Genomic DNA, 23284 nt, shown 5'->3' with positions numbered 1-23284 from the left:
ACCCATGTTTTGTTATTTTTTGTTGTGTTATGTTTCGATCTTTATATCTTTATTGAGTTGCATTTAAAACCATAAAAGCATACATCAGAATCATAAATACAATACAATAAGCAAAAATGCATTTAAAATTGAACAACACAGTCAATCTTACCGCAAACTTCTTAAAGCATAATAGCTTTTGAAAAACGTGTAACAATAAAAATGATAAATTCATCTGATAGCAACTGTAAAAACATAAGAGCAGGTCAAACTTGTGAAAATCCCCTGGCTTTATATAATAGAGTGATAAAAGCTCTCCTGGGCATTTAATAAAATCTACAAAAGATGATAAAATGCATTGTGTCCTGCAGAGACACATTGTCGCAGTCACAAGGACCCAAAATCATATCAACCGCTAGGGAAACCTAACGACAGATGCAGTAGATTAAATCTAAACCTAGTGAGCAAAAATCATTCCATTTTGTTTTTCATGATCATTAGGTAAGGCTCCATCAGCAGGGCCGTGGTCAACAAGACATGCCCCGTACGGACAATTTCAACAATTCTCTCTATACAACTTTTTTGTTCTAAAAATTGGTCCCTCGCCTATTTACAGTCAGCGTTTGATATAACCTTTGGTTGTGAAATAGCAATGCCCTTTCCATGCAATGGAATGATTCCTTGATATTGCTGAGACAAGAAATTTTAAGGGCATGATCTAGCGACAGATAATCCCTCAAGATCAACCTGTTCAAAGTACCCACACCCGGATTCGTCCAAGCAGGGGACGAAGGGCTCTCAGGTCACTTAGATAATTAACTCCCGACTCCTCATGAACACGTAGAGTCAAGGTACTTTGGGGGGTCCCATAACAAGAGCCCCAGGAATTTATTTTCTATAGTCTGGAGTTGATTAACTGACATATATCCCCAAAGTCCTAACCATAGAATAATTTAGAGGAACACTTTAGTTGGTAAAACTTAACTAATGCCTTAAGCAGTCTGCTTCCCAGTCTAGATGCAAAACTAAATACAGCTACATTGTTCCTGGTAAAGTCCTCTCTCTTGACTATAATTATGGGATTTCAGTAAACATTGGAATCAAAGGAATCACCCAGATACGGGAAGGTTTTAACCTTAGAGAGGGTGTGATTGATCACACTGTATATTTTAGATCTGGTTGAACTGGGGCCACCCTCCATAACGAAAGTATTTAGTAAAGTTGACTGCCAGATCCAGCTTATTCATAAAGGCAGCAAAGGTAGTCAGTAAGATTTGGAAACCCCAAGCGGTCTTAACTATCATGAATGCGTCACCAGAATAAAGCAAAACTGGAAGCTGACGAGGACCTATATATAGGGTGCCACCAGTGCTTGTTTAAGACCACTGAAATATTTACAGAGTGTCTAAAAAGGGGGTAAGTATGCACCCTTGGTGAACCCCAATTCCAGTTTTAAAGTTGTTAGTGCACGTGGAATCATCAGTATAGCTAACAGATGCCGTTGTATTGAGATGAACGTCCTGCAAAAAAATAAGCAGTGTTAGGACCCATCTACTTCAAAGATCCATGAAGGCCAGATGGACTGATTTAGAATGGGCTACCGTGCATTTATTGCTAACCATATACAGATTGAAACATTGATCAGTAGTGGACTTACCCGGTGTAAATCCATACTTCAAGTCTGCTATGATGTTGTTCTCCTCTGCCCAACAGGATAATCTATCCAATTACACATGCTCCAGGAACTTTACAACAGAATTGATTAAGGGTATAGGTCTTTGCTATTGTGTGTTGTCTTTGTCACCCTTTTTGAATGCGGGGACCTATACAGAAGCGGCCCAGGAAGATGGGGGGTAACCGCTGCTTTTAAAATCATGGTCAATGTGGGGCCAGACCGCAACATCAGTAATACACAGATCCAGGAGATTACCATCCAGGCCCAGGGCCTTATTCCTGGGGAGACCTAAGATTCCCTGATTAACTTCCTCTAATCTAAATTAAAAATTCGACCTCCCTGCAATGGGTGAGCCTGTCCCTTGTACCTCTTAAGGAAACTAACAGTTATATATACCTTCAAAGTGGGTGACCCATTGGCTAGCAGTAATATGATCATATAAAGCTGGCACATTTTTGTGTGCAAAACATGGTTAATTGATGATACGCCAAAAGGTGGAGCTACTTTTTTCAGGTGCTAGCTTGCACTATATCATTCCAAGCTGATTCCCTCAAGGATTTTTTGTGCCTGCTGAGTTCAGACTTATAAGTCTACCAACAGAATACTATATGCTCCCCATCTCTAGGTGTAGCTTTTAAGGCTTGCTTTAAATTCTGTAGGGCCTTGGAGCAGCTAAAATCAAACCATTTTGGTACAGGTGTCATAGAGTTAGTTACTGGGAGATGTAAAAGTGCCACTAACTTTTCAGAAATACTCCCAAACGCAGCTAAGATCACCTGATCTGTAGTATTGGTGTCTAAACATGCGGAAAAATACTGTGCGCAACTAAGGAACGACGTTTGTTTAAAGCACTCAAGCTCCACCATAGACCATCTAAAGTTCGGGCTGGACTGTTCCCATGAGGCACAGGGTCAAGACTGATTTGCATATGGCTATGTCCGAACTGGGGTGGCGTGATGAGCAAAATAACGATGGATTAACCCCAGATCTGTGACTGGGGGTGAATGTTTTGCCAATGTGCAACATTCCGTCAATCATTTTGTGTGTTTCATCTAAAATGTCTGCCTTGGTTAACTGGTTAAAACTCACCCAGGCTCCATGTGTTCTTAATATGGTTGGGCATGATCAGTTCAAGGTAAGGGAAACTGGATTGTGATCGCTATAAATGCTGTTAGATATGTTAAAGTTTGAAATCATTAAGAAGAGGGGGGCTGATAAATAATTTGTAATGTATGATTGAGGAGCCCCGACCAGTAAAAGTGGGAAGAATTTGCGGTACGTTTGTGTTAACCATTTTATACAGAGAAAAGACTAGGTTATTGTCATTTAATATGGTTTTTAACTCTGTCCCCTCTCTAGTATGGTCCATATGTAACCCTTCATATATCCTATTCCTACACCTGGTGGATTTACACGTGACATCAAAGGGGCTCTCACATAAATGCATGTTAAAATCTCCTGCAATAATTAGATTGGCCAGACTGTTCCTTTTATCAGCCAATGTGTCAGTAAAAGAACCCAATGTGTGGATATTAGTAAATTGATGTGACCAGGTTTTTGCATTGTAAAACTGCAATTGGTTTAATAGAGTAAAGCCTGAAAGGGTGTTTCTTGAAACTTGTAAAATTGTCGATCCTAAATGCATTTCCTTAACCAACCCCCTAAACTCTAAGGATACAAAAGTTACCAGGCCACCGTTTGCCCAACCAGCAACCGAATCAACTGCTGGGGTAAAATGAGTTTTATATCGCTCCATAAAAAACAGTTAATAGTCTCCCAAGTTTATCGCAAATAAATCACATGAAACATTTTAATAAAAGAATTCCAATTCAAATCATTAACTTTAGAGGCAAGACCAGCAATGTTCCAGTTTACCAGATTAAGATCCTTAAGATTACACACAGCAAGGTCATCAGGGAGACAGTCAGAAGGACAATCGCGGTGGGAGGAGTGGGGGACAACAGGATTTAGCTCAAGTAAATCACAAAAAATCCAAGGAGTTCAGGTGGGCATATCTTTTAGTGATCTCCAAAGCCGTAGACACGAGGCTATATGTGAGGGGCATGGCCCCGATGACATCCTTTGTCCAGGGTGTGGAACATCCTACCTCCGGCCTGTAAAAGTAAGTTAGCTGTAGGGCCTATATTGTAGAGGGTTTACTAAGTCTGGGGGAGCTAATAGGGGTCAGGACACGCTCTGATTCCGTTGGACAGTTCAATTTGATCAACACACAGTCTGCTTTAAAGTTTTTCTTGTCTTTCCCCACCCAACTTGCTCTTCTCACCATGTTGATCTGATCATATATGCAGGGGGCCCAAATTGGAACCTTGTTCTTCAGTTGAGCATAAGAGTCAGTCATATGTCCTTTCAAAGGCAGCACATTTCCTAAAACCACCACATATGGAGTTGATTCAAGAGGAATGTCAATAACAATCTCGAAATCTGAATGGGGCGGGCAATCCAAGTTAGGGTGGTGAGGGATGAGGTTGGAAGGCTAGGTGCCTAAACAAGCAGACTCCCTTAAATACCTACCCATGCCAATGTCAGGATAACCCTCCTGACCAGATGTCCTTATCACGTCCCTGGTGAGGTTGGTGCCAAAAATGAGATCCTCCAACCGGGCCAGTGCATTGACCAACACACCTAGTTGAGAGTGAGTGGATGTATGTTGGCCTTCCTCGAGGGTACAATGACTATTGCAGTTGCTGAGACACCGACAGGTAGTGAACACACTTCATCAGAAGCACCACAAACAGCTGGCGAGGATCCACTGTCAACCCACCCTTGTAAGGTGAACCTTTCCTATATGTTAGTAATTTCTTCATTGAGAGCCCAACATGGTGATGAGGTAAAGGATAAAATACATGTCTTACCCCAACGGAATTTGGAGGGATCTAACGCTTTCTGCAGAGTGGAATCCCACCTGATGGTAGCCTTACACATTTGCATTGAAAACACTGGAGCCTGTGTTAGGGCAGCAAAGGAGGGAGACTAACAAGTGGGCCTGGTCCAGTCTCAGCCGGGCTCGGACAGGTTCAGATGGGCCCTCCCTTGGCCCGGGCACATCCCACGTGGCGGGAGAATCAACTGCGCTATATAGTGCTTGGGCCCTCTTTCACCTGGCCTCTTCTCACTGCAGCAGCACCGAGATCTATCTGGGGACTCGCAGGCCCGTTAGCTGGTGTCCTGCGCGGCGGGGGAATCAACTGCGCTATATAGTGCTTGGGCCCTCATTCACCTGGCCCCTTCACACAGCAGCAGCATTTAGGTCTCTTCTGAGACTCACATTTCTGTTAGCTGGTGTCCCCATTATGGTATGGCATGCAGCTTTGTAGAGTGCACTATCACCCGGGAGGGTATCCTGGCGCTTACCGATGTAAATGCTGCTTTTTCTCTGGTGTGATATTATCACCCCATTCAGAGGTCTGTAGGTAAAAATGTGCGTTATTACATATATTTTATATTGTCCTCTATTCCAAGCTGCTAAACTCAGAGTATTTTGGTTTTCCTACCACAAATTGTACATTGTTTTTTCAGGTAAAATATGTGCTGAAAATATGCCAGGTCTCTATGATGTTTGCATATAACTAGTATTCCCAATTCCATCCCAAACATCCATTCATGATTACTGGCCCTCTGGTCTCAGTGATTGATTAAACGGTTGCATGCATCTACCTTTTATCTGTAAGGAGGCTTGAAAAAGCATAGTTCGACCAAACATTTTACTTTTGATCTCCAGAATTCACCTTTACATAAGAATCTTTTATATTCACTCTAGTATTTGTCTCTATGTGGGAAATTAGCTTCACTGTGTGAATTCGATCAATCAATTTTATGAAAAAATTATTGAACTGACACTTCAGGATCTTTTCATTTTTATTGACCATGCATAGACAGACATTTGAAAACGGAATTAAATAATAAACAGTTAAGGAAATCATTTGCAACGACGCCAAAGTTTCTTGTTCATCTTGTCTTGTTCATTATATTCTGTTCAAACTCTTTAAAATAAGCATCAGATCACCATTCATTTGAATCCAAAGCTTGGCAGAATATGCAGAACTAGCTCTCCTTCTTTCAAACTGTGAAACCATTAGAATTTATTGGAAAAATATATTCAATCAAATAATTGATTTATGTCATGTCTTAAGTCCTTCTTAAGCTTTGTTAGATCCGAGTCCATAAGTCTTAGGTCAGTACATTTCCTTATGGAGAGTTACACCATGCAGGAGCTCCTCTCTGCTTGAAAAATATGCTATACAAATAAAGTATTTATTTATGGAAATATGTTTTTAATCACATATTGTTTATTCAAAGTGCTAGCACAGTCTGATATGTGCCTTAGAGTGATCGTGGGACAGGTGTAATGATAGCAAGAGAAGGTACCACAAACAGAGGATTGCCTATTTGAGTCTGGATGCAGTGTGGTGTGCAGTTTTATTTACAGTTTCCTTGAGAGGGAAAGATCAAATGAACCTTAAGAGCAGAACAGACTTCTCCAGGACCATTTGTACCTAAATCTATGTCGCAAAAGATGGTTCTGGCAAGTGCTGGGTGGCGGGGATGTAGCAGCTTGAACCTAAAATTTAGAATAGATCTGAAAAGGTCCTTGCGATCAAAGGATTTAAAATCAATCCTCTGCTAGACTACCATTTAGTGGATTAATAGCAGGTCTGGAAAGATGTGATTGGTTCTTCTACGATCAGGGATAAGATGGGCTGCAAAGGCTTGAACCATGGTGGAGGGCAGAGACAGGAGTGGCGCTTGTAAACTTCATTGTAGTACTCTGTGTGTGAAAGAGACTAGAGGGTGTGTCAACAGTAGCAGGAGGATCCCAAAAGGCCACCAGGGACATTAAAATTCAGCATTCTTGGTTGCATTGATGTCAATGATGGTTGATAATAACTTATTATCCATGGACCTGGAGTAACAGCAGCACCAATTTATTTTCTAGACACAGGTGAACCATAGGTAACTCTACCAGTACCTTCAAAATATGCACATAGCTTTAGACGTTAAATTTGCACCTGAAATTGTTCTGGCAATAATTATTTATTCCAAAGCATGTTTTTTTTAATGTGTGCTCTTAAAGGTTTGTATATGCTTAGTGTTTCTAAGGTGATGTAAACATTATAAGGCTGTAGATGCTTACATGTTATTTCATATGGTTATGCATGTATATTATGAAATTGTTGCATGTTTAACCAATTAAAGCATGCAAATCATTGTATTTTTCAATTTAAAACATCAACGTCTATCTTAGTTCTTTATAAGCTGATTATTATATTGACATCTACAGTAAATAATATTTACCTGTTTTCTCTGTCTTTCAGTGGAAGATAACAGCTTGTCGCTTAAGGCAAAGGTAACGCTGCAGGATCTGGTCAACAAAGAGTTTAAAATCCATGACCCAGAAGTTAAATGGATCAGTGGTCAGTTGTGCTTTCCTTCTCTATATATAGCCATTGTATTTGATAACTTGCTTCCTTTGTCGTGCTTTTTATTCTAGTGGAAATAATGAAGCGGAAATTCAAGTCGACGAGTCAAACATTTTATCCCTTTGTTGGCATAGGGGTTTTGGACAGTCAATGTAATGGAAAAAGTCGAATTTAGTCGCCGGATCTCATTATTTATGGCTAATTTTGTCATTGGTTTCTGATGGTATCTTATGTAACCTGTAGAAAGTCCGTCAGTTTACACTGTGAATGTATAACCCAATGTCCACAGTACCATAAACTATTATTGAAGTCAGTAGAATTTACTTACCAATGGTCAACAGCAATTTCTGCCACAGTTACACAGGCTATCACTTAACATTTTTTTTTAGCACAAAATAACATCACAGTATGAAGCCCGATTGTCGATGATTTTTCTTTCAAAATGGTCTTTCTATACTAACTATTGGTCAATAATAATAATTTATTTTCCATCATAACCTTCGCAAAAGATTGACCAGATTCACATTTTGACATTATTTGAGCTATTTTCCAGTTGCTTTATGTACATTTTACACTTGTCCTTCTGTTCCCAGGTACAATCATTACAATAGTTTCATTCAGAATTGCAGCCAATTAAGGCAGTGGTTCCCAAACGTTTTGGAACCACGACCCACTTTTTAGAATGACAAACTTTTACAACCTGCCTACCTTTAATAGAGAGGAGGAAGGGCGATTTTTGAATGTAACTAAAGCATGGTGTGGTAGCGCATTGTCATTTACAGACCGCACATTTTCCTTTGAAATGGCCACTAACCTTGAACAGACATACAGCTGTATTGATAAAGGTGTATAGCATATATCACTCAAATGATGATGTGTTTAAATTGGGTTTCTGTGAATATTTATAATTTCTGCATCACCATTTAAAGTGGCTTTTTGGTTGCATTTAACTTAATAAAAATCTCTGTTTGCAGCATACATCAGAATTACAAAAAATATGTACTTCATATTTGCTTTCTTAAATGCTGAAAGCTTACAGTTCTTTTAGAGGTATTTACACTTTGTTGTGCGTTGCAAAAAAATAAAATTAAATGTAAAAACTCTCTTCACTTTGCAGTCAGAGAAAGAAAAGTAAACACCATTCATCCCATGTTAATAGAATAAGCAGCAACTTGTTAGAAGGAAGGCATAGCCTGACGTTTGACCTCTGTCTTCAAAGCACGGCAAATGTTACAAGATAAACACATCATTTAAAGGCATTTTTGTTCCTGGTACTTCCCCAACCCACCAAATATTAGCTCGCGATCCACTTCCCACAGTTTGCGAAACACTGAGTTAAGGTGTTGAGAGGCTGTGTGTAAACCCTTCTCTATACCCAGTTAAAGATATTTATATTACTGGAATACAGTCCGTCTGTCTGTCTGTCTGTCTGTCTGTCTGTCTGTCTGTCTGTCTATCTATCTATCTATCTATCTATCTATCTATCTATCTATCTATCTATCTATCTATCTATCTATCTATCTATCTATCTATCTGTCTGTCTGTCTGTCTGTCTGTCTGTCTGTCTGTCTGTCTGTCTGTCTGTCTGTCTGTCTGTCTGTCTGTCTGTCTGTCTGTAAGGTTGGTTGGTCTAACTCTCTATCTGTCCTCCCACAACTAGACTAAGCCAGGTCAGACATTATCACACACCATTTTTGTTTAGCTTGAAGTAATCATTTCCATTAATTCTTTAACATACGAATTACTTCACAGTGAGCCATATTCTGCTCAACTTAGGCAGTTCAACATAGTTTCTTGGTTATGACATACAAAACATATATAAGGGGTAAATAAAGCTGATTCTAAAAAAAGTTTAAATTTAGTCCATGCACTTTTCTTTGTAATAGCTTTCAGTACCAATGCTTGAAACATTGTTAATAGTAAACCTGAGTTCATATGAGCAGAGCAGCACTGGGGGCTCGATTCACATGTGTTTGCCCATCTTTGTGACACTTTAGCGCATAAACTCCATAATTTACAAAACAGTCTCAACATTTCTGCCAGTATGCTACAATTTACAATGTGGGCAAATTTGAACTTAGCTATAGGCATTTCAGAAAGAACACATTCTTCTTAGTAGAAGTACTATGAGAAGGTAAACATCCTTTACAACCTGGACTTAAGCACGCATGCCATTTTCCCGCAAGTGACCATCTCTTGCCTTAACTACACATATGCCTAATTCATGCACATGCATGGTTAAGGCAGTCGGTGTTCTAGTTGTCTGTGCGGATGGGCAGGGAGAGGAACCGGAAGGATCGCGGCATGAAGAAGGACCACAGCTTGGTCATTTGGACTGGGGCTGGGCGGGAGGTGGAGGTAGGTTTTAGGGGTGGGGGCTGGTTTCACGGCTCAGGGTTTTGGGCTGGAGGGTGGAGTTGGGGCCTTTTTAGGGCAGGGGGGTCGAATTTTAGGGCTTAGGGCAGGAGGTAGGAGCAGTTTTTAGAGCTGAGGGCCAGTTTATAGGGCTCAGGGCAGGGGAGCTGGGGTCGGGGTAGTTTTTTTGAGCTAGGGAGCCGTGTTGTAACACTCGGAGTAGGGGTCAGGGTAGTTAATAGTGCTGAGGCGGATAGATTACAACATAGGAGGGCCGAATTATAGGTTTCAGGGCAGGGGGAACAGCGGTGGGATCTCTACCACACATATACCTTTACCAATCATGCCTTTACACCTGCTTTTTTTTTTTAGCTGAAATGCCCCTACATACAGCTCAAAATCCGGGAATGTTAATCCTCCCCTATGGTGCCTCCAGCAAAGCTTCTTCCAGGAGACCCTTGCCCACTTTCATGCCCAAATAGAGGAATTTGCTTTCCTTTGCAATATGTCTAGCCATTTTCTTGAAATTTAAGGTAATTGTTATGAAGACAAAGTTGAATTTTGGCAAAATTATCCTTTTTTTTATATTGTTAGCGAAAGATACAACCAGCATGTTATAAGTTTCATTCCAGCTCTTATTCTCCAAATATCAAACAGTCCTATTTATTTCATCTTGCATTTGAGATACGATTGCATTTTGGAGGGCATATTGGCTCTTCTATTGACCGACTTCTGCAGATTATTATCCATGACAACATTAAAATTGCCTGTCATAATAAAAAAAAGAAGTGAAATCTAATAAATGTAAGAAGATATTCTTTAGAAGGTTTTATGACCCTCACATTGGGGCTATAATACCCTGTTAAGGTAGGTAATATCCTCTAAGTGTAGCTCTGCAATTAACCAACCTAGCCAATTTGTCTTTTATACTTGCCTATCCAGGTCCTCAGCGCCAGGGCATTTAGTTTTTTAGCCAGTCCTTCACATTGTCCCTGAATCTCTCTTTGATATGTTTCAGAGGTTGAAAACTCACTTCTAACCTCCACTGCTAGGGACTGCAATATCAACTCCACTGTATTCATTGGGACTGTAGGGCTGCCCTCCTGATAAACTGGGACCTTCGCTTGTTGAAGAGGATGAGGCTGCCCCTACTACCTCTTCTGCATCTGTCCACATCTGCCTTTCTGCCTCCCTCCCTTCCATCTCTGCTAAGATTTGATATCAATTTGAATCTGGTGGTATTGTTCTGCTATCACTTACTGGGCCTACCAGTGCGTAGGACCTTTCTCCCTATCCCCCTCCCAACCCAGGTTTGCATGGGTTAACTGCTGCTCCTCTAGGCATTGCTGGTTCTGGCAACATCTTGAAAAGGTACCTGAAAGAGGGAGTTTTTTTATTTGACATTTTAACTGGGCTATCTTAATGCCCTCCCCCTGCTGGCCCCAGATGGCAAGGTTTTTGTTTCTAGGCTCAGACTTTCCAGCTCAGAGAATGTGTTGCAGAAAACATTGCTGCCCGTCCGCCTGCCTCATCTCATTGCTTTCCAATTTACTGGATCCGGTGATGTTTAAACTTCCCTATGAGGGCTTTGTACAGATTTCTTTCCTCGCTCAGCCTCACAGTAGGCCTATGTTTTGCCTTTGTAGCTCCTGGCACTTCCTCAAGGGTGGTGCTTTTCTCCTCTGCCACAACTGGCACACTTCACTAGAAAAAATGTCAATGACCAATTTCGGTTTTCCAACGGCGAGGACATGCTGTTAACCCTGCCCTTCTTCCCTGAGCTCTGCTCACTGAACAGGCAGTGCACAGGGGCTTCCGCTATCGCCCTTTCCTCAGAGGGAGATTCTCCCCGCTGCCCTACGGCCTTTGCTCACCGCCAGCATGGCCTTCCGCCACTGTTAAACTTTGTCATCGTCCACATCTGTGTTGTCTGCCATAGCTGATGAGAAAAAGGTGTCTGGCAGAATTGCTCACCCCCTCTATGCCCCCTAGTACTACAGTCACCTGCCGTCAATCAGATAATGGTACGCTGCAGAGTCCATTAACTAATTTCTGTGACGTGGCGATAAGCGCTTCCACGACCATCTCCCTAGCGAGCCACCATGTTCTCCATTGCCATCCCTACATTTGTCAAGAAGCTACAACTATAATCAAATCAGTGCTGTTTTCTGGTTTGAATTAGATCAGTGCACCAGTTTTTGATACATGTGAACTACAAAAGGTGTTAAGCAGGCTTTAAAGGCTTAATTGTAGAGGTGTGTCAACCAATCATTTGTGGATCCATTGTGGCGTCGGATACTGCATTTGAAAGACAAAGTAATCCTTTTGGAAGATGGAACACTTTTCCCTTTGTTCAATTATGGATTTGATGCTCCAAGCAATCATGTTGGCTAGTAGCAACTGCAAATAATTATTGTGGTGGCCATTATAGGATGCCAGGCACCAGCACTTGCATCCTTGGGTGGATGCTGGGTTGGGGTTCCAGAGGGCAGATACTGCTCCCAAAAATAAAAATAAATGGTCTTCTCACAGGATTTACATATTCAAATGTCATGGGACCTTGTAGATGCACCCAGTTATGAATATTGCTTATTGGATTAGTATTGACTATTTAATTGCTGTTCCTGGTCTTACGTAAGCACATGTTCTTGCCTTTCACACCATAATGTATTGGGGGTTACGTACATTGCGCCAATGAGTGCTCAGTAAAAATATATTGAAAAAAAAAAAAATCAGGGATTTTGGCTAGAACAATGACTGATGTATAGTGGATGATTAACCCACAATAGGTCTTTAACAAATCTGAAGCTTGGAATTTTAATTCACTAACTGTGAGAAATCCGAATTTGAGGGCTCCCTGGGTAATCAGAATTTAGTAATCCGCGATTGTATCCACGGGGGCCATCTACCTCTAGCCGCTGTACAGAAGATCTTTAAAATTTACGCCAAGTGCCCCTTTTAGCACGTGACTCGTGGGATAGAGATGCAGAGAGGCTCACGGCTGACTTGAGCAGCTCAGCAACACACAATAACACCCAGTAAATGGGTGGACAAGGCAGGAATCAGGATTACTGAAGAGAAGTGACTCTGTGCACTCTTGGCAATGCACACAATATTTATTGCAGTAAATGTTGAAAAAAATCAATATTTCTCTTTATTGTCTCTCTGTTGTACACACAAAAACATAAATAAGATGGGAGCAACATCTTGTCTGTTGGTACCCATTGAGGTCCAGGCCATGTAACTGGGCACCATATGTTGTGTAGTTGTCTGTACAGATTTTCAAGAATTTTTGAAGCGAGTTTTTTGTCAGCTCAATACAATATCCAGTTTCAGAACAGAACTTGGTACACAGATTGCTTTAATCTGGAATGTGGGGGTATTACTGATGTTCCACACGATATGTATAGTAACGCATTTTCAGAATACCAAGATCATTAAAAGCCCACTTATGGAAATCAGATGAGAGCCCTAATACCAGAAGAATGGAAATTGAAGTACTTTATGCATCAGAAGAATTGTTTACATGAACAAGTGGCCTTAAATGTGAGAACAAATTTTGAAGATGAAGGATCATCCTCATGAATTAGGGATGTAGAAAATGTGTTTCATTTACTCTTTTAGCCATTTCTTATTAATATTATTGTTGATTAACAAACTCAGGTGTGTATAGAAAACCACTTTAGATTAAGTAGCAGGCACTTTGCCATTTTCCCCTTCAATATGCACTTTATTAAGATGTGGAGATTGTAGTTAAGGGTCATGGTGTTGTTGTTTAATTGTAATTATTGCAACATAACTTGTTTTGAAATAAAGAAAAAGAAAAATGTGACATACCTTCTATATTAGTTTTTTCTGCTGTTCGCAATAAATAAATGCAACTCCAATCAAGGATTTTCCAGACAAAATTGCGGTTTGCCATTTGGGAATTCCTCTTCCTGTAAAAGGAAGATTATTTTTGAGGCCTTGTGTTGCAATATCGAACCTTCTTGCAGCCTCTTGTAGTGGCCCATAAGACAGCTGTCCACAAGCAAGGTGGTGCTGGACCAGTTATGTCTTCATAGACTTGCCCCAGTTGATTGCATAACGTGAGGTAAAAGTCTTGTGAATGGTTCAAATGTAGCATATTTCATCAGTCATACTTACTGCTACTACAATAACAGGGACTAGTTTGTTGCCGAAAGATACAATGCAAGCGTTTTATCTTTTCAGTAAAGAGGCAGACTATATCTGTTTTCTGTGAAAAACGTGTGGTCATACAAATGATGATAGATTGAAATCAGTTCTTCACTTCAATGTGTATCTATTGTTCTTATTCCCATACAACTGGAACATATCTCACCTTTTTATGTCAAATGAAATCATTTTGTCGGTTATATTAGCTTTTTCCATCTTTTATTTAAATCTTGTATACATCTCTGCAAAAGTGTCAATCTTTCCAATTCATTTCAAAGTTCTTTATAAAGGAGATTATGAAAAGATGCGAATGAGTCATTTTTTTAACATAGAAAATTGTCTAGCAGTTGTTTTCTACAATACGTCAGTAACCATCTTTTGTTCCCAGGTATGACCAATGACATCCTCTCCAGAACTCCACCAGTTATTTTCTCTTCTTTAGCAAGTAAACTCTTCAAAATACTCTGAAGAGTATCTCTTTGACATGTGCAGTGCTTCTTTGAGCATTTTGTTCTGTTGATAGTTTCCTAACATTTTTTGTCAGTGGTATTGTCTGTTAAATATTTGATATTCCAGTTCAGGAAATACCCTTCCTGATAGTTTCTTACACTGCCAAGGGTTTTGTTCACAGTTAAATTTCAGATATTGTAATTGCATTTAAATAGCGCTTACTGCCCCTTATGAGGCACTGAAGCGCTTTGTTGCAGGTAGCACGCTACTCTGGAACCCAAGGTTAGGGGTTAACTCAGTGGCTAAATGCTGGTTATTGTTATTTGTCATGTGCTCTCAAGAAAAAAACACATTGCATGCACTCCAGTTACTCTGTGATAGATTATAATAATACCAGCTAGGTGTAATCATTCATGAGGGCTATGTGGTTTGAGGTGAATGGTTGGTGAGATAGATAGGCTGCGGAAGATCAGGTAATGTTAGGTTGCAGGGATAGGGTTTTAAAGCAGAAGAGGTTGCGATCTATGAAATGAGAGGTCAGCCATTTACAGAATCACAATAAGAGAGAATAAGTCAAACAGGCATGAGACTGAGAGGAGGCTATACTTAGAAATAGAAAGCATGCGGCGGATGGAAGGTAAGAAGAGGGTCACTCTGAAGAAAGAAAGGAGAGGAATCGCGCCTAAAGGAATCAAGTGGAATTAGGTGAAGTTCAGGTTTTTCATGCCGGGGTTTAGGAGAATAGTGGAAGGCAGCTTTCTAAGATAGCATACAATCCAAGGATGTAAGCTTTAGAAATCAATCAGAGGATGTAAGCTGTAAAAAGAAAACATAAGACATAATGCATCATATCTAGGGCAGGCAGCTTGAAATGTGCACGTTCGAGTGTACCCACCACTTAAATATTAAGAGTCTGTTGTGTGCCACCCTAGGACAGCCCATTTAAACATAGTCTGGAGTATGACAACCTTGGTACAGGGTCTGAGCCCTTTTGTTAGTGCAATACCGTAGAGAAAAGAGAACGATGTGGTGGAAACATCCATAGACCACATTCTATTGGTACATGTGGGTTCATGAACTTCTCTGGCAGAAATTTCTCTTGGTTCCCACTGCATCTAGAATTGGTTATAGGTGTATACTAGTTTCAATGATGGTTAACCAGTAGAAGTTCACTTAATCACATCTCTGACGTATAAATTGTTAGACCTGACTTTTTCAGCGGGTTTACCCCCAGGATTTATGCCCTCCTATTTTTGACCCTGTGTTGGTTTGTTTTATGACTCTTGGCACTTTACCACGGTTGATCAGTGCTAAAGTGCATAAACTCTCAGTGTAAATTGTTAATATAGGTTCGTGTTTACATGATTGGCATGTTTGACTTACTAGTAAGTCCCTAGTACAGGTCACTGTGTGTGCCCAGGGCATGTATGTCAGGGGGGCTGACGATCTGGGTTGCATCTCATCTAGGCTGCACGGCAACACGGCTGCCGGCTAACTCAGAAGACATTCTTGTGGTTTTGCAGCGTGAATCTTTCTGGATTCACTATGCTGTGCATTATTCCGCGATCTTGTGGTTGGGTCCGGATTCTTAGTCTTTTCTTTGTTTTTTTTTTTTTTTTGTAGCCCAGGTGGGCGTCGACGTACACCATTTGGTGCACCTCCCGTGACGTCGTCGTACTTCCTGCGGAAGTCCCACCTTTGGGGCGCCATCTTCAGATTCTTTTTTCCGCCGTTGGGTCTGGATCGTCATCGGGAAGCTCCAGAATTACACTCGAAGGAAGAAGGAAGAAAAGCGAGTTTCATCGATAGAAACACTAGAAGATATCAGGAAAGGAAAAGATTTCATCAGGAGCGCGAAGAAAGGAGTACCAGCACCCTTTTTCTTCGACGGCTTTGGAGAATGCACGCTCAGAGACCCTGAGCGCAATGGACAAGACGCCATTCAAGTTCTGCCCAAACTGCCACCACAAGTTCGCGCAGAGAGACCAGCATCCGGTCTGCAACCTCTGCCTACCGGTCGATCACCAGAGTATCGACTACAACGCCTGCTCAGCCTTCGCGCCGAAGACACTCAGGGTGAGAGAGCGGCAGAGCAGAGAAGGGCCAACGCCAGCATGGACGGCAAGGGGAAGCCCCCGACGCTCTACGCTCTGGGCCTCTCCTCAGATGACGAGGACAACGTCGCCGAGACAGCCGAAAACTTCACGGTCGTAGAGACCGACAAGAAAAAAGAAGACGAGGTAAGAGAATCGTCGAGCGCAAAACAAAAAGTACCTCGACAACACGAGGGTGACTCGAGAAAATCTGAGTCAAAGTCCACGAAGGGAGCCCCGGCGCCGAAAACTTCGACGTCCAAAGGGGGAACCACGGACAAGAGGCCGAGCGGATCCTTAGATAAGGACTCCCCGGTGCCGAAAGACGCCGAAAGGCAAGGGTCGTCGAAAGCATCCCATGAAACGGGCCGATCGACGCAGAAAGAACGTTCGACGTCGACGCAAGGTTCATCGAAAAGACCCGCGGTCGACGCCGAAAGCATCTCCGAGATGGAGAAGAAGAAGAGGCGGCTCGAGGCCGAAATGGAGAACATCCTTCAAAGAAAGAAGGAGTTCGACGCCAGAATGAAGGAATTCAAGATTCCAACGGTTCCATCAGCGGACGTCGAGGAGGTCGAAGACGAGTTCGACGCCGAAGGGCTGACAAGGGAACTCGAAGAGGAAGAAGAACCCTATTATGAGGGAGAAGCCGAGGAAGAAGACCAACGGTCGTTCTACGAATCGGCGGCATCTACCGACAACGACGTCGAATGGCATGATCTCGACACCGAAAACCCGGAGGAGCCCGTGGACACGTACCCTTCGAGGCCTTCGCCACCCGACGACATCGGGGTCTACAATATGGTGGTCAGGAGCGCAGCAATGGCCTTCGGCGTCAAACTCGACGAGGAGAAACCAAAAGCCGATTTTCTCGTCGAGACACTGCTCCCCATCCAGACAAGGAGCCAGTTCCTCCCCATGCTACAAAGCGTGATGAATCAGGGCAGAGAAGCCTTCAAGGAACCTGCAACCTGCCGGTCGATCACGCCCAGGACAGAGAAGAAATATAAGCACTCCTCCCTGGACCCCCCTTACATCAAGGGTAGCGTGACCGCGGACTCCATCATAGCCTCCACGGCCAGGAGAAGGGCCAACGTACCAGCAACTTCAGGCCCACCCCCAGATAAGGAGAGCAGGAGGATTGACCTCACAGGAAGAAAGGTCGAGAGGAACGTCGCAATGCACTGGCGCATGGCGAATTCAAATGCACTCCTCAATAGACACCAGTACCAGCACTGGGATGAGATGGGGGAGTTAGTAAAGCACCTCCCCGAAGAATTCCGGCAGAGAGCCTCTCACCTGATAGATGAAGGCAAAAACATCGCCAACTCCTGTATAAAGACGGCGTTGGATGGGGCAGAGACTTCAGCAAGACTCATGGCCATAGGGGTCACAGAGAGGAGGCATGCATGGCTAAGAATCTCGGGATTCAAACCGGAAGTGCAGAACAACATCCTTGGCACCCCCTTCAATGGAGAGACACTGTTCGGAGCAACAGTGGACGACAAGCTCACCCAGCTGAAAAAAGAAAACGAGACGGCGAGGTCCATGGGGGCCCTACAGCTGAGGGGAATGAGGCGAGGAAATCCCTCGAGAAGACCCTACGGTAGGGGAGGAAGCCAGCAGGGGACGTCGCACCAGGCGTTCCAACAAAGTCAGCAGGGTGAAGGTCACGGGCAAGGTCAACAGAAGCAAAACTGGCAATATCAACATCGGGGCCAGTCCTTTCGCGGGAGAGGGAACGGACGTGGCCAAAGGAGGAGAGGGGGCGAACAGCCCTCGACAAAGTGACTCAGCACGCAAGAGGACGCCTACCCTCGTCAGGACCCCAAGGGTGAGGCGCAAAAAAGTGTCATCAGGGGGAAGAGAAAATTCAAGAGCCTACGAGCATACGACACCGGTAGGCGGAAGACTGAGGTTCTACCTTCAGGAGTGGCGGCGTATAACCACAGACAAGTGGATACGGAACGTTGTGCAGTACGGGTACTGCGTAGATTTGGAGAAAAGACCTCCAAACAGGAAACCAAGGGGGAGACTGAGATCGGCCCAAGAACTGGCAATACTCAGAGAAGAAACGCGGAAACTCCTGCAAAAGGGAGCCATAGAGACAGTGCCGTTCAGAGAACGCAACAAAGGGGTCTACTCAAACTACTTCGTGGTTCCGAAGGTAGACGGAGACCTCAGACCCATTCTAGACCTCCGTTACCTAAACAAGTTCATCAGAACGCAAAGGTTCAAAATGACTTCACTGCAGGAGGTTCTGCCACAGATAAGAGAAGGGGACTTCATGGTCACCGTGGACCTCAAAGATGCCTATCTTCACATCCCAATAAACAGAAGGCACAAGGGCCTTCTAAGATTCAACATCGAACAAGAACACTACCAGTTCACGACCCTGGCCTTCGGATTAAAATCAGCACCAAGGGTCTTTACAAAATGCCTGTCGGCGGTAGCGGCGCACCTACGAAGGCAGGGAATACATGTCTACCCCTACTTGGACGACTGGCTGGTCAAGGCAAACTCACGCGGAAAGTGCGAAAGGCACGCAAAACGCGTAACAGATACCCTCACAAATTTGGGATTCTCGATCCACTGGGGAAAATCATCGATGGTACCGGAGCAGGTGAAGATTTTCCTGGGGGCAAAGATCAACTCCCGCAACAGTACAGTAGTGCCCAGCGAGAGGAGGACAGAGGCTCTACTGAAGGAGGCGAAGCTCTACCAGAAGGGGCGAGCTCTGACAGTGAGGACTGTGAGCAAGATGATGGGGATGATGGCGTCCTGTATCCAGCTGGTGCCGAATGTACGCCTGCACATGAGACCATTCCAGGAATGGCTACAACAACAATGGTCACAAGCAAACGGAAGCTGGGAGGATCTAGTGGTTGTTACGCACGCAGTGCAGGAGGAGATAACTTGGTGGAACAGAGACAACATAACAGCAGGGAGAAGCCTGACACCACCAATCCCAACAGTGACCATTACCACGGACGCATCGCAGAAGGGATGGGGAGCGCACATGGACAACCTCAGAGTGAGGGGTCTATGGGCCCAAGCAGATGCGGTCCGCCATTTCAACTACCTAGAGTTGAAAACAATCCTGCTAGCCCTGAAGGCATTCCAGAGGCACCTGTTCAACAAGAGGGTGTTGGTCCAAACAGACAACACCACGGCGATGTTCTACATCAACAAACAAGGGGGGACACAGTCGTTCCCACTCTCATCCCTAGCTCAGGAGATTTGGAGATGGACCATACCTCTCAGGATAGATCTACTGGCAATTCACCTAGCGGGGAAGGACAATGTGGAGGCAGACTGGCTAAGCAGGCAGACCTCAGCATCACACGAGTGGGAGCTCAATGGCCAGGAAACGGAGAAACTCTTCCGGAGATGGGGGACTCCCACAATAGACCTTTTTGCAACACGCCACAATGCAAAATGCCAAAGCTTCGCGTCCAGGCAACCAGATCAGCAATCCAAGGGAAATGCCCTATGGATAAGCTGGTCGAGGACATTTGCCTACGCCTTTCCACCGATACCCCTGTTGCACAGAGTGCTCGACAAGTGCAGAACCAGCAACATGACCCTGATCCTGGTGGCTCCACAGTGGGCGAGGCAGACATGGTTCTCACAAATTCAGGAAATGGCACAAGGCGACCCATACAGGTTCGAGAGGAGGAAGGACCTGCTCTCAATGCAAAACGGAGAGGTCCTGCACCCAGAGCCAGAGACCCTCAACCTGGCGGCATGGCTCCTGAAGACCTAGAGTTCGCACACCTAAGATTGCCGCCGAGCACGATGCGAGTGCTACGGGAGGCGAGGAAACCAACTACACGAAAATGCTACAGCGCAAAATGGAAGAGGTTCACTGTGTGGTGCCGGAAGAAGGGCCTGCAAAACAGAATGACAAGAGACTCAACAGTACTGAGGTACCTCACACACCTTCTAAAGAGTAACCTCTGCTCGAGCTCACTAAGGGTACACCTAGCGGCCATCGTGGCATACACCAGAGGTGAAAAAGGTGGAAGTTTCTTCAGCTCGCAGGTGGTGAGGAGATTCATGGAGGGAGCCAAAAGGATGGCCCCCCCGAAAAGGTTGCCGCCGCCGGCATGGAATCTGAATGTGGTCCTGACGGAGCTCATGAAGGCACCGTTTGAACCCATTCACAAGGCCACACTGCAAATGCTAACTATGAAAACAGCCTTTCTGGTGGCCATAACCTCACTACGCAGGGTGAGCGAGCTTCAAGCACTAACGCTGCAGGAACCCTACATTCAAATTCACAAAGATAGAATAGTCCTGAGAACGGACCCACACTTCATGCCCAAGGTAGTGTCGGCGTTCCACCTAAATCAGACTATCCAGATACCAAGTTTCTTCCAAAACCCGACTACAAAAGCAGAAAAGGCACTGCACACCCTCGATGCCAGAAGAGCGGTGATGCACTACATTGAGAGAACCAAAGAACTCAGGAAGTCGAAACAGCTGTTTGTGTCCTTTGCTACTAGCTTCATGGGTAGGCCAGTGACTAAGGGCACCATCGCAAGGTGGATTGCCCTCACTATTCAATTCTGCCACAAACAGGCTGGACAGGAGCTAGCGGAGGGGCCGCAGGCTCACTCCACAAGGAAGAAAGGGGCCACCGTGGCCTTCCTGGCGAACACGCCCATCCAGGACATATGCCTCGCGGCAACTTGGGCATCTGTGCACACGTTCACGAAACACTACTGCGTGGACATTCAGATGAACAAGGAAGCACAAGTTGGACAGAAGGTGCTTCAGCACATTTTCAACGACCAACGCTCATCTACCACCCAGCCGCCACAGAACTAGGAAAACCGCTACAAAATCGATGCACAGCATAGTGAATCCAGAAAGATTCACGCTGCAAAACGAATAGTTTCTTACCTGTCGGTGTAGTTTTGCAGCTTGAAGATCTTTCTAGATTCACTAGCGAACCCACCCACCTCCGCCAGGAAGATGAGGCTGGAGGAAGAGGGGGTAAAATGGAAAAGATCAAAGAAATACAAATATACAGATAAAGGGACAAGAAGGATTAATCAATCGCCTAGGGTTAAAAAAAAAACAAAAAAAGGGAAGGAAAAAAGAACCCGAAGATGGCGCCCCAAAGGTGGGACTTCCGCAGGAAGTACGACGACGTCACGGGAGGTGCACCAAATGGTGTACGTCGACGCCCACCTGGGCTACAAAAAAAAAAAAAAACAAAGAAAAGACTAAGAATCCGGACCCAACCACAAGATCGCGGAATAATGCACAGCATAGTGAATCCAGAAAGATCTTCAAGCTGCACAACTACACCGACAGGTAAGAAACTATTCGTTTCATTATCCTGGCCTAACCAAGCCAAACTTGTGTTAATTAACATCTATTCTAGGCCAGTGGGAATTGCAAAGGAATCACCGACCATAGATGAACTCACGAACTTTATATCTGAACTACCGAGTGATTCATTTTATGTGGTGGGAGGGGATTTTAATTCTCATTTTGAGCCACTTCCTGGTCTTTTGGAGGGGTTCTCATCGGAAGAAGAGGCCAGATGGGCAGTCCCCCCAGTGGAAGCTCCCCCCCCGAAGGCTTGGACCCCACTTGCACTACAAATCACAGCTCTAACCCTAAAGTTCGGAATCAGAGCCTGTAACGGGCGAATGAAATCAGATATACCCAGTAAAACCACCTACAACAGACTGGGAAGAGAGTCCCGCCTGGATTATGTCCTGGCCCAAATAGTGAAGTGGCCGACCATTCAGGATTTTAGGGTTATGGAACGGTCAGATAGCGACCATAATGCGCTCGAGCTCGACCTGGTCATCCCTGGCCCTCAAGCTCCTGCGACCAATGTAGAAGGGAACAAACCTGCGCTTCTCCTGGAAAATAGTAGGAGAAGAATCAGGTGGGAGCACTTGGTTACAAGTAAGAACAAACTCCCCATGCTCTATGATGGGATAACTCCCATCTTGGAAACTGTGGGGAGTTTGGACAACGAGGCAAGCAATAATGATTCCCGGGCTAAATTGTACAAGGCTCATGAGGACCTTATAAAGGCTGCGGCCCCTCATCTCTCTAGTAGCTCACGAAAACCTAGACAGGGGCGACAAGGCAAAACAACATGGTATAGTCCGGCATGCAGAAGGGCAAAAGCAGAACTCCTCAGACTTATTAAGGAGGGACTAGGGGGGGGATAGCCTAAGACAAAGCAGGCGGGCTTACAAGAAACTAGTTGCCCACGCTAGGGCCGAGTGGGAGGAAAATCAGTGGGAAGATCTTAGCAAGGCCCTAGCGACCCAAAACCAACGTCTGTTCTGGAGGATAGTGAATGGGGGGTCGGGGCATCTTCAATCGGCAATAGAGCCCAATATTGCCCCAGGGGTGTGGCAGGCTCACTTTCAATCTCTTTACAGTTCTGAGCCGGGAGAATCTCCTACTGTCACCGAGGTTGGTTGGCCAGGCTATGAAGGAGAGCTGATAACGCTGGGTGAGGTCACCGCTGCCATCTCAGGTCTTGCTTCTGGAAAGGCGCCAGGACTGGATGGCTTACCTGGGGATATGTTCAAACAGGAGCCCATTGTATGGGCCCCCTACCTTACTGCCCTTTTCAATGGAGTTCTAAGCGGCATGGAAATCCCTGGTACTTGGCTGGGGGCAGAGGTGGTCCCTATCTTTAAAAAGGGCTCGCCTCTCCTCCCGGCCAACTACAGACCCATCAGCTAAATCGACGTAGCACAGAAGCTGTTTGGCAGGGTTTTGCTGAATCGCCTCCAGGATTGGATGGAAGAGGTGGGTGCCCTTAGTCCCTATCAGGCGGGATTTAGGAAGGGGGTATCCACAGTGGACCAGGCTTTTAGGTTGAATCTCATCTATTGGAGGGCAGCAATATTCGAGGGCGGCAGTCTGTACACAATTTTTGTGGACTTACGGGCCGCCTTCGACCTGGTGCCCAGGGGAAAACTCTGGAGCGTCTTGGCAGAGATGGGCGTCCCCCCGGACATCCTAGTAATCTTACAGAGGCTTCATCATAATAATTATGCCCGAGTGAGGTGTGGGAGGTCGGGGGAATTGACCGATAGATTCCCCGTTGACCGAGGGGTAAGGCAGGGTTG

At 44.5% G+C, this 23284-nt stretch overlaps 1 protein-coding gene across 4 annotated transcripts in view; it reads left to right on the top strand.

Moving 5' to 3' along the window:
* DPP6 (dipeptidyl peptidase like 6) overlaps positions 1-23284 on the top strand; it is a 2129336-nt gene that overhangs the window by 964099 nt on the left and 1141953 nt on the right. For all 4 annotated transcript variants that reach the window (XM_085631994.1, XM_085631993.1, XM_085631995.1 and 1 more), the window contains exon 3: positions 6988-7086. In XM_085631994.1, coding sequence (XP_085488120.1) covers positions 6988-7086 — 99 coding nt within the window. The remainder of the gene's footprint in view (positions 1-6987; positions 7087-23284) is intronic.

Source organism: Triturus cristatus, chromosome 10 (genome assembly GCF_964204655.1).
Source record: "Triturus cristatus chromosome 10, aTriCri1.1, whole genome shotgun sequence".
Lineage (NCBI taxonomy): Eukaryota > Metazoa > Chordata > Amphibia > Caudata > Salamandridae > Triturus > Triturus cristatus.
The sequence above is the reverse complement of the archived record's forward strand: the minus strand, read 5'-3'. Positions and strand labels throughout refer to the sequence as shown.